The following is a 12,816-nucleotide window of genomic DNA, read 5'->3' on the forward strand; positions in this document are numbered from 1 at the left end:
GTCTCATTGTATTGAAAATTAATTTCATTCATGTAATCAAATAATTGAATTCACAATATTACTTTGTATTATTGTCAACTTTACAATGTATTTCAAAGTTAATTAATTTGATTAAATTTGGAATTTTCATTGGTTAATGAGAAAGTGAAATAATTTCGCAATGAATTTATTTATAATTTTTGCTGTAATTTTATGCTATATAATGTAAGCATTGATTGAATTTATTGATTTTCGTTTAATTTTTCATTGCATAAAATTTTTAGCTCTTTTTTTCGCTCTTTTTTTGTATTGCATTTATTAAATTTAATGTAAGAAATGATTTAATTATATGTATAAATGTAATTCGAAAGAATGTAAATAAGAAAATAATTTATTTATTTACTATAAAAGTTTAATTTTGTCAATTGTTCATTTGCACATTTAAATGAGTGCTAAATTGAAATTTATCTTTTCTTAAAGTTAAAACAATCAGCAATTATATTAACTGTCCCATTGAAGGGGACAGTATGTGAGGTCTCGTGGTGTAGCGGTTATCACATCTGTCTAACACACAGAAGGTCGGCGGTTCGATTCCGCCCGAGATCATACCATCCTATTAATTAAACAGGATGGATTCGCGACCATTTTACCTCGAAAATGAAATTTAGTTTGGTCTTAAAACAATTTAACGTCTTGATATAAATTATTTAATTCATCCACTTCTTGGCATACACTTTTACGTGTACAATATCCAGTTTTTAAGTTTAGATTTTTCATATTTTCATTTCTAAATTATAAAATTTGGTATAATTTTAAGTAATATAATCTGATAAAATCGTTTATGATATTAAAAATATTTCACTAATAATATAACAAAAGAATAGCAATTTTTATCAATCCAAAATTACACCTCATAAACAAGCATTATTTTGGTAATGCATTATTTAAAATGAAATTAGGAATGAGCAATAAAAAATTAAAATTCATAAATCTATCAGATTGTTTGAATAATTTATACTTATTACTTTAAAAGACAGAATTTCCACTTTTTATAATTTCATCATAGAGTAAATATTTATCTATTTATTTATTTATTCTTTTTTTTTCTTTTTTTTTTGGAAAAATAAAGGGTAAAACAAAGTATTGCTAATATTTTGGCATATTCTTCTCATATTACTATTTCGGTATGGTGTTGTTAGCAATATTGCTTTAATTTTTTTCCTATTAATTTGAATATTTAAAAATTTTTAAATTGGAAAAATTACAATTTCCATTGAATATTTGAAATTGTAATTTTCATAAAAGTAAGCATTTCGCATTATAAATTATTTGTATTTGTAATAAAATTAATTTCATTTCATCTTGTTTTATTATCACAATAATACTTAACAATTCGTTTTTGTACAACTTGAAAAAATAAAATTTAAAAATGAGAAACAAAACAGAGTAAAAAAAGGAAAAGAAAAACAATTGAAAATTTTATATTTCAAATATGAAAGAAGTGAAGATCATGTACAATGATTGAAAAAAAAAAAAAATGAAAATGAAATAATTTGTTAAAAGAAGTAAACAATCAAAGAGCAACAAATTGTATACGAAAGATTTAAAAGTATAAATGAAGGCAAAAAATGCATAATTATCATTAAAATGTTTTTGTTAAATCTTGAATTTATTATTTTTTAATTGATAAAAAAAAAAGGAAAGGAAAAAGTTGTTTGGAATATTTGAGCAATATGTAAATAAACCAAAAATTACTACTCTTATTTATATTAAAATTTTAAATAATTCCTATATTATATGTTCCGTATATATTTAACTCTAAACTATACGTGAAAAATCAATATTTTACGACGAAACTCATTGTTACTAATTAAGGGCAATATTAGAAAGTTTCAAGTGGAATACCAAAACTTATTATTAGTCACAAACTTCATACCAAAGAAATCTTACACTAAACTTATCAATGAAGATTAATATGATAAACAAAGGGTTCTTCTTTTCGCTTAATTGCTTCATTGGTCAAATTTCAATTAATTAAATGATACATTTCCTCTGTTATCTGGTTTATTTCTACTGTTTGCAAAATGTTTCCATTTTGCGGAGTTTTTTACGAGTTCCCTTTTTTTTTAGCCAGTTAAGTGCGCCCAATTTATAGTATGTCATTTTTTTTTTTGTTTGCACACACTCTAATATCACCAACCAATCACTCTTCGTCTTTTTTTTTTTTATTACAGTACAACCGATGGTAATGTTGATTCGAATAAAACTTTCAAATTTCATCGTCTTTTAAATTTTCGACAAAAACATTCATATTTTACAAATATTCAAATTATGACAACATACAAGGAAAAAAAACGATATGTGCTCTTCGCCACTTCTGTTTCTCAAACTTTACATCACACTCCACTCCTTTAAAAAAGTTTTTTCCATCAATTCCATTTTTCTTTTCAGAATTTTTCCAACAAGCACTTCATGCCTATTCCTCAACCTATTATGCTACCATAACAAAAACTCAAAAATAACAAAAAAGAAGAAATGCATGCTTATAAAACAACAATAAAATCTTCTTTTCGTATAATTACAAATCAAAATATCTGTTGTTTCCATAATGGTCAAGGGATGAAATCATGTTTCTAATTACAGTGACTTGCTCTTGGATCCAAATAAAAGAAGATAACATGATGGTCATGTGTAGTAAGAGCGTACCATAATTAAAATGCTGTCATCATTATACCATGCAATAGAGTACTACTCTAATTTTTTTGACAGAATTTAGTACGATCATGGATAAACTTCCCTTGTAGTACACTGTGTTAGCAAGCCTTAAGTTTGATATCAGTAAACTGTGTAATATTAAATGACCAATTAAAAAGTTTCTGAACAGAAGATTTCTCTCAAGTGGCTGCACTCTTCTGTTTCCTATAATAAAGCGATCACTTTTCAAATACCACAAATACCCTCATTAGCTCACTTCTTATTGCAGTCAAAAACAGATTACCGTCAAAAATGACCCAGAGGAACATGCTGAGAATCAAAAAGCAAAATAATTCATACAATTTGCTACAAGAGCAACAGCAATATAACAGCAATACGAATACAGTCAGCATTTAAGGCATATCAACAAGAGCATTACATCATTTGGAGCGCCACGATTTACAACTTCTAGGCCTTGTTTTCGTTAATAAATTAATCACGACTAGAAAAGATGTCTAATTTTTAACCGACGAAATCTAGAAAACAGAAGCTGATTAAAGATGTATGCCTCAAACACAACTGTGAAGGAATAGAACGACATTTAACCTAACACAATCTGCATTGTTAACAATTGTCGCTTAATCGAAATCTTTATCTTCCAGATATCGATATTCGAATGTAAACTGCTCCTTCTTACGTTGGGACCATTTCTCATAATCGAAATACACATATGTACCCTGAAAAAATTGGCTGTTTTAAATAAAAAATGGTAATTAATCTCAGCAAAAAAAACTACAACGTAAAAACTACAACGTAGTAGGAATTTTTTTCCTTCTGATATTGGTTGTTCCAGCACCCTATCCATCGGTATGGAAAACTTTCCAAATACCTACTACATATATATCACTTCGAAATAAATCTGAAAATATTTACAGATGATACCTACCACCTAAGACTATATCAAATGATAAACAACTCTGTTCACTTTCCAACGACGCAGTAGCAAAGCACATATAGAATGATATGTAAAACCGGTGTATGTGAACACCTGGCATCAGATTTAATGTGTTAGGATATTCGAGTTTCTTTAAAGTTATTTGTCCATCATTAAATTTATTCCATATCATCAAAAATAATCAGCAGGAAATAACCATCCGGATCACCTTGGGTACAATCAAATATTCAGCATCAACATTCCAGTTCAATCATATCACTACCCAAAATTACGATTAAAAATCAGCACAGTTGACTTTCTTTATCATCTAAACGAAGAATAAGAATAGGAAATTTGTATATAGGATCTTACTTGCTCATAATCATCAGTTATTTGCTTCGGTTCCTCATGTCGCTGGAACCACATCAAATATTTCGTGTGAAATCGCCATGAAAGCTTTTTCAACGCTTTTGCCGCTAGTAGTTGTGCACGTGAACCCTAAAATTTAATAAAATTTGCTTGAGGAAGTATATATTCATTTATAAAAAAGAAGAGAGAATAAATACAGTCGAAAAAGAAAAAACGATATGTATCAATATGTATCAACTGACCTCCATATAATAAAAAGCGAAGAAAAGTGTCTCTGGACTCAATCGGAGGTAGTACTCTAATGTATCCGCATTGATTAATGGCGCTTGCGGATAATAAGCTGCGGTAACGCATGGCATTTTCGGCAAATAACTTCGTGGTTTCTCGGAATCCATCGGTAATGGTGTTCGAGAGAGCGCATGTTCTAACAATTTCAGCTGCGTTTCATACTCTGGCATTACCGGTGAACGGCCTAGTGGTGATGCCCCAAGCCACGCTGGTATCACGGCCTGCATTTGAAGTTGAATTTCAGGAAACAATAAATAGAGATTACGGTAGGATAGACAAGCAAAGTATGCTTATGTATCTGATGGTAACTTAACAGCTCCACGTAACATCAACACATCAATGCTGTCGTTTTTTTTTTCTTCTAGTCCATTCATGGTCATTTCTTATCATTCGATCTACTTCGCTATTCACGGTAATTGTTTATACAATGAGTGGTAGAGATGGATATGAAAACCATATTTTCAAAAATCTCATTATTTTATACTTGCCGTCTTCAACAATAAACTAATCATGCACTCCTAATAATTTCACCATTTTTAAGACCAGATTTCTAATGTTAAAACCAGCCGTTTCCTTTTTATGTATCTCCGCTTTTACGAAACTCACTGAATCCAGCCTTCACTTTCAAACTTTTTTCCAGGTCACTGTATAAGCACTATATGATGTCTCAGTAGTTTTTGTCAGTAGCTCAAATGTTATCCTCATTATCTCATTAACCTGAGCACGACCGATGAAATGACACCTATAGACATTTTTTGAACATCCAATTAAATCCTTATTAACAATAAAGTAGTGGCGGACTGTTGAGAATTCCTGAAAGTTCTTCTTCATGTCAAGAATACTCTAATTTCAAGCTTCAGTGCTACATCAGCTCACATTAAATATTAAGTAACCGTTAGTTGCTATGTTTTTAATTGTAATGGAAATTCATTGAAGCAATCTAAAATTAAAGCATGTACCGTTTGCGGTAAGTGATTTCGGATATCCTGCGTGGTATTCATCCGCAAGACCTGTCGCAAGGCATTCTGATCAGTGTCATTTCCTACTACATTATTTTGTAATGATACCGTAGTTGCATTTACTGCAGCTGCACTTGCAGTTACGGTAATCATATTCAACGCACTACTCGTCTTGCTGTTCACTTGAGAAGTTACCAGTGTTGTGGAATGTGCCACAGTTGACGATGGCATGTTTAAAGCGGCCGTATTTGTTACCGAATTTTGCAGTGATGATGCCTGTGCCGCCATTGACTTCAACGTAGCAATCTAAAAACAAAAATTTTGTAAACAAATAAAAAAATCAAATTGACGACAAAAATGACAGAGGGGAAAATACATGTAAACTGTTCAGCACTCTCTCTTTCTTTGTTAGTTTTATATACCGTCCTCTGTGATTTCATAAGCACTGTAACTCTTCGCAAAATAAGAAAGTATAAACTCGAACACGCCGTGTGTCACACGGCAATAGGTAGATCTCATTTAGTACCGTGTGACAATAGAAGAAAAAAGGACACGATTGTCCACAAGATGATACACGTACGTGGCAAATGCGGTAGATCTTGGTTAAGGAAGACTTGCATCAAGCATGAGTGTGGGAATCCTGAAATAGTTGCAGCAAACTTTCCCGTAAGATAGGAAGCCTGAAACAGTTGCAACAAACATGCGTTAGCGTGCCTGCAACATTGACGAGCAATGTACTGAGTATCGAACGAGCGTAATGTTCTTGACGAATTGTTTCTTTTCCTTCCACCACTTTTCGTTTTTTTTTTTTTTTTTTTTTCGGTTTAGAACTCTACGATCAGAACCACATAGCAGTTGATAAGGATACATGCTTAACCCTATTATTTAAGTCCATAAACTAGCTACTTCTCCCCCATCTTTATTGCTTTCTCGCGCACTCTCGTGAAATTACAAAAATATTCTTAAAAGTACAAAAAAATAAAAATTCGTGCGAGTACTTGAATGGGTTAACGTTACGTTCTTAATATAAAATTGAATCATTCAAAAATTTATCTTCTCTTAAGATCAGCAGTTGCAGAAAAACTTATTTCAATATTTTCTCTGCTGCACTGCACTACGTAAGGAACAGTTTTGCAGTCGTCAACACAATAGAGTAAAAGATTCATTTACAGAATTTGGTTCAAGCATTCTAGTTGGACTCTTTCAATTATATGTCTCATTTATTTTTACCACTGCACTGTGATGAACTATCAACGGAGGCTTTTAATCTTACCCTTCATAATGTTCCTATTTCTTTATCATCTTTCCCATTTTTCCAATCATTTTTCCCATCAACACTTCTTAGTGCTGCATCAAGTCCAATCCGTCTTCAAACATGAAGGTAACCAATCCCACATTTTACTGCTCTACCCTAATCAGCTATAGGTATTTGCATTTTTTTGCTTTTCATCGTACCATTTTTCCTGATCACCACTTTTCATGATCCCCTTAATTACGTAACTTATGCTACCTACGTATGCCAAGTCTGTCATCACAATTCTCCCCAGTGCAAAAAAAAAAAAAAAATAAGTGAGAGAAAGTGTTGAAGCCCAATTTTTCGACAAACAAAAAATACAGTTAGTCACCATACCTCATGCTGGCTACTTGTTGAACTCGAAACGGAAAAATGTTTAGCAACATTGGAATCCGGTGTTGAGGATCGTGATGTTGGCAGTATTCCTGAACTTAATGCTGCTGTTGCCTGTGATGATACACTCTGTAAGAGGGATAATCAATAACGGCGGTCTAGAAATCAAAAAAGAATCACTGTTTTCTTAACGTTATTTGTCAATACTTTTTCGAAACAAAAAATGAAAGAGAAAGAAAAAAGACGAAAACGGCTAGTTCAGCTAACCTCATCATTTTGTAGAAAGTAATGCGTTGGTTTAATCCAGGAAATAAAGTGAAAAAAGGAATGAAGGGAAGAGTATATACGACAATGGAAGCAACTTGATAAAAAATTTAAACGCCAACCAACTACTCTTTTTTCCAATCCCTTCCATCCATTTTTATTATAAACACACATACACATACACACACATGCACACACATACACATACATGCACACACATACACACATGCACAGACACATACACACACGCATACACACAGACATATACCATACATACACCAGCATCAGTTCGACTTAATGCGAATTAAAATTGAATGACTTGTTGATTTTTAATCGATCGATATTTGAAACAGATGGAGTTAGCTAAGATCGAAAAATCTCCTGTTTGAAAAATCACCTTTTACTTATTCAGAAAAAACTCATAAAAGAAATAATATACAATGACGTTTTGAAGTTTCCCATGCTTTTCTCCCAGCCTGCTTTTCAGAGGCTAGTTTTAAATTCTTATCAATGGAAATGACTACAAAGTCTATCTCTGATATCAAAAAATGCAAAAGTAAAAACAATGATTCAGTCATTCAAGAAATTCTTTCAGGAACAAGTATGTGTTGTAATGCCATAGACGTCTAACTGATTCACAACAATCACTAAATACCATCCCCTCTCCCTTCCTCATCCTCTACCATCCTCAACTTTCGAAAAAAAAAATCATACTAGTTAAAAGCAAAATCCAAAAATTAAAATTTAGTATTGTTTGATTAAAGAAAGGTTGGGAATTTGAAATTTCGGTCGCAAAAATAAGACGAAAAATACTATTCGACCGTCAGAGAGATGTTTTGCTTCACAGAGCAAGCTACAATTGTCTATCATCTTAAAATCTGCCATTGAAATAAATAATGCATGAATGCGTAGCCCAGAAAAAAGTATAAAAATAATAATGTGCTCATTAACTATTGCTTTGAATCTTAGAAAAAAATGACCCCTCGAAAGTATATTTATTCATTTTATCAACAAATTAAATTTTTTGATTTGAACTGTAAACTAATTACTGTCTAAACTTTTCAGAGTCAGTCAGTGACTGAATGAAACCTTTTGTCTCATCCTTCTCATCCTTTTGTCTCATCAGTATTGGATTCGAAACTGTTCCGATGATGCAAAAAATCACAAATAATGTCAAAGAACAAGTCGTACGCATCCAAGTCCAATACTCTGTTGATAGAACATTTGAAGGTGACGAAAAGTAGATCAAAATAAATGAGAGGGTAGAAGACGGGGACATTCTGATACGGAGAGCAAGTAAACATATTTGTGCATGAATAAGCACGCATACATTACTTAACATCCAGACAACATTACTTAACATCCGGGCATACCAAAAAATCAAACATACATCAAAACTTGCTACTCAAAAGGCAATTTTATTCACCCAGAATTCAGTTCATTTCTCAAATCTATTTTTAACCTAAAACAATTCGAATTTTCAGTTTACTTATTACTTTACCTTACCTTATCATTCCTTCTTGACCATTTTCCAGAAATATTCTAGTCTTAGCATACCCTTTAGGATAAGCTTGGTAGATCTCATGCTATAGATAAAATAGTATATTAAAAGGATGCTACTGATGGAATTTTTGTTTTGTACATAATTATCATAACATTTAGTCTCCTATATTTCAGCAACGGTTATTTTGCAAGATGAACAAACGCAATGCAATGGCCCTTCTTTCACCAGAAACCACTTCAGTCATTTCAAAACGATAACATCCGTTACTTAGCTTACTTCAAAATTTCAATGGTATCGTTTCTTGAGGATGTCATTGGAGATATTACATGCAAATGACCTGGTGATGTGGATGAAAAGATACAAATCCAGGATGAAAAGAGCGTAAAATTACAGTATGATTGAAACTAGAAAAGAACCGTGAGAAAGGTTCAAAATAGTGGATGATAATCGATCACAGGAAAAATCACTAGACTGAATATTTAAAGTGTCATTAGACTGAATATTGTTTATGTGCAAATCTGCATATACCTTACTCTTCTAGCATTGACCTTCGCTAACAGTTCCATGAAAGTCTTTTGTCCAAATTGCTTCTATTTGAAATGGTTTAAAATTGCATAAAAAACTTCCATAGTTGAATAAAAGAGGAAAACAAACTGATGGCAAGTCAATATGCAGTGATGATGGAATTGCGTTTTCATCGTTTACAGGAGCCGTTGGCTGGTGTTGCTGTGGTTGTTGTTGCGGTTGTTGTTGTGGCTGTTGTGGTTGTTGTTGTTGTGGTAGTTGTTGCTGTTGCTCTTGCTGTTGTTGTTGCTGCTGCTGCTGCTGCTGCACTACTCCAGATATTGCAATTTGTTGTTGTTGCTGTTGTTGTTGTTGTTGTTGCTGTTGCTGTTGCTGTGCAACTGAACTGGTAGTTGTTGTTGTTGTTGTCACAGAAATAATGCCCGGCGACTGTCGTACCACTTCAACTGGTTGCTTTACACTGTAATCCATATAAATAAAATCTCTTTAATAACAAAACCAATATATAAAATCAGTCAAATCATGTTTCGCTTAATTTTGTGGAAAAATACCAATATTTACACCAGTCCTACATTTAAAGTTTCAACTCGTTCCTAAAAAAATCAGATCAGTCATCTCAAACGAAAAAAAAATCGATCAACTGAGATCTTTCAGGATTTTTCCAGCAACCTTTCTTTCAGGATTTTTCCAGCAACCAAAAGCAGCGGTAAAAGTATAAGATTAAAAATGGAAGGATAACGAAATATTTGAGGAAAATGCTGATACAATATAATGTGAAACTAATACTAAGATAGGGCTTTTCATCCGATCCAAAAAATCACCAACAAGCAAGTAAGTGGAAGAATTGGGGAAATTAAATTCCCCCCCCCCCTCCCTCCAATAAAAAATACTTTACATATATTTTGATCGACTAATACATAGTGGTTTCTGTAAAACAAAACGAATAACAGTAACAGGACAGGTATTTTTAAAAAACACAACTTCCGCAGAAATTTGGTGGAAGTTATGGAAGTTTTAAATCGGTAGCAAAAAAGAAGCTAATCTGGTAAAATAAGAATCTAACATACAAACACCTCCAAGCCTTCTTATTGTCATTTCATTTGTCAATTTCATATTTTTTTTCAGATGAACAAGTCTGGCGCTATTTTTAATCAGTACTGTTCGTTGGTAATATGCTCGAAAAAGATGTAGAAAAAACAGGAATCCACACACATAAAATTTACATGTAATCGCAGTATAAAAGACGCTGTGCAGATGTGCATCAATACTTGCAAAACTTTACCCAATTAACAGAGAACCTCGATGACACGGGGATTTGAATCCTTGACCCAGAAATGAAATTTTGATAAGCTCAGCACAACATTATGCAAGCAACTCACAGTACATTGAATTAACTTCACGGAAGCATATATGCAAAAAAAAAGATAAGTTATAAAGTCGAATGAAGGAAGAGTAAAGAGATATCTGGTGATTAGCGAAAATGAAATATGAACTTCGACCGACATACTAATTCAAAACATGCACAATATTCGAACAGGAGTTAGCAATTAATCAGAAAAAATTTTCTCTGTGGACGATGAAAGACAAATATTGCAAAAGCAAGAGATCCATTTTTGGATAATAAAATTTGAACGGTTTCGCCAAAGTTTCTCTTCAAAAATGCTAACAAATTCACCCATACTACTTTAATACCGAACAAAAAAAAAACGGGCTCAAGAAAAAAGATTCGTGTTTTTACGATATTGTTATTAAATGTTCCCACGTTTGTATCAAAATTCTTAATAAAAATTGAACTTTGGTAGTTCCATTTCCAAACAAAAGGTCGTATGTACATGTTTATTACATATTCCGCGAAACAAAACATATGTTCCCCGCATAAGGTGATAGGTAACATCAAAAACCTTGGTCAACAGGAATGTTAGAAGTATCATTTCAACTCCGGTATTTTAATATACTATGCATAGCATGCGGTTTACAAAATTTTTTTCCAGCACATATGATTCATCCCTGGTAATGAAATGACTGCCCTCCTAGCGTTTCACTAATGCGCATTAACGTCAATACAATATTTTTTTCAATTTGTCCTACTCATCTATTGAGCACCCTTATGTTCCATGTAGTTTATAACTTCGTCAGTTGTTCTTTTTGAAAAGTAAGGAAGATTTTTCTTTCCTCCAAAAGTTTCAGAAGTTTCTAAATGATAAAAGCAGCAGAGACTTAAAATAAAATTCAAGAGTTCGACAGGTGCACGATGAAACTAGATACATTTTAGAAAAAAAATCAAAATGAACTGATGACATTTGAAAATTCAGTCCTTGCTCTTTCCATATCAATACGCACCATGCCTTCTTTCGTGTAGGATTGCCAAAAATTATGAGCCACTAATTTTTTTTGTTTTATCAATTATCACTTCGAATGAAAATATACATACCCACAACGTAAAAGTTTTGGAACTTTAAGCAAAAAGTAGAAGGACTGCAAAAAATGAAAAGAAAAACCTTGTTTGTACAATGCTTCCCTTGGTGTTTTTCGTCCCAAGTCCAACAGCCACGCTGTATGGTATTCCTGGAGGTGGTGGTGGTGTAGCTGGTGGCGGCGGTGAACTAAGCGAACTTTCACCACTCGCTTGACTGAAAAAATTTTTTTTTCAAATTTAATGCAAAATAAATCTGAAATAAATAAACGTTATTTTGATCTTATCAATAATTTTGATTCACCTTTTTTTAATTCCTCATTTTTACTCAACAAACCTTTCTTTGCTCTACCATTGCTTGTAAAATTCTAAGCATGAAATATTTTGGTGAATAAGATAATGAAATGAATTTGGCTTTTGCTCCCTTGTTAATACATACCAGTATTAACCGCTGGAATAACAAATAACAGTATTAGCTGCCGAAATACCGAAATCTCGACATGGTATATCTGCTGATCCTCATTACTTTTCTTTACCTCTTAATTTGTTCTACCTCAGTTTTCAAAAAATTAACTAAAAACTCCGAATCTTGGTTTAGGACTAAATTCCTGGATTTCGTAGAGCATCTAAACAATGCTCATAAAATATTCGTCAAAACACCTAATCGGTAGCATTCTTACAGTTAGGAACTGGTTATATACTGTGAAAATCGAAACGATGCAGGATCAAAAGAGTAAGAGAAGAAACAAAGAGAATACACTACCACATGTAATAATCATTAGGACCCTTAGCAAGGTATGTCCATTACGCTTTCGGTAACATAACTGCATGTTATTGAGAGCAGAAATGCCAATAAAAGATGTTCACAACGCTAGTCGTTACAATGTTCTCAAAATTACCCATTGATTAGGACTTCCGATATTGTTACTAGTTATTTTATTCAATTATTGACCCCGTCCTTATCCCTGGATATAATAAATGAATAATTTCAGAAGACAATTCATATGGTAACTGTCATTTTATGATTAAAAAAGTAACATTCAGGTTGTTAAAAAAAGTTACTGTGCAATATTACTTTTTTTAAAGTCTGAAATTTTAGCTTTAAACTTTCCAATCTAGATCTAATTGAAATTTGATCGAAAATTCGAAAGAAAACAACCAAAAATATTGCACAAACCTGCAAAGTATTTTCAAATTAGGTACGTTAACGTTACGGATGTTTAACATGGTAAGGTTGGAAAAATACAAATGTGCATATAT

General features: G+C 32.4%; 1 protein-coding gene and 1 non-coding gene across 2 annotated transcripts in view; one reads left to right on the forward strand and one right to left on the reverse strand.

Moving 5' to 3' along the window:
- The first annotated feature begins 512 nt into the window (after positions 1-512).
- LOAG_20096 lies at positions 513-585 on the forward strand. The gene has a single exon. It is a non-coding gene; the product is annotated as a tRNA-Val (tRNA).
- Positions 586-3,017: 2,432 nt separating this feature from the next.
- The window catches only part of LOAG_18631 (Not1 domain-containing protein), a 13,652-nt gene continuing 3,853 nt past the window's right edge, over positions 3,018-12,816 (reverse strand). The window contains exons 10-16 of the mRNA XM_020451294.1: positions 11,642-11,773; positions 9,273-9,603; positions 6,854-6,979; positions 5,224-5,529; positions 4,219-4,485; positions 3,980-4,105; positions 3,018-3,410 (exon numbers count right to left, since the gene is read on the reverse strand). Coding sequence (XP_020304935.1) covers positions 3,312-3,410; positions 3,980-4,105; positions 4,219-4,485; positions 5,224-5,529; positions 6,854-6,979; positions 9,273-9,603; positions 11,642-11,773 — 1,387 coding nt within the window. The 3' untranslated portion in view covers positions 3,018-3,311. The remainder of the gene's footprint in view (positions 3,411-3,979; positions 4,106-4,218; positions 4,486-5,223; positions 5,530-6,853; positions 6,980-9,272; positions 9,604-11,641; positions 11,774-12,816) is intronic.

Source organism: Loa loa (genome assembly GCF_000183805.2).
Source record: "Loa loa unplaced genomic scaffold supercont3.410, whole genome shotgun sequence".
In the NCBI taxonomy this organism is placed as follows: Eukaryota; Metazoa; Nematoda; class Chromadorea; order Rhabditida; family Onchocercidae; genus Loa; species Loa loa.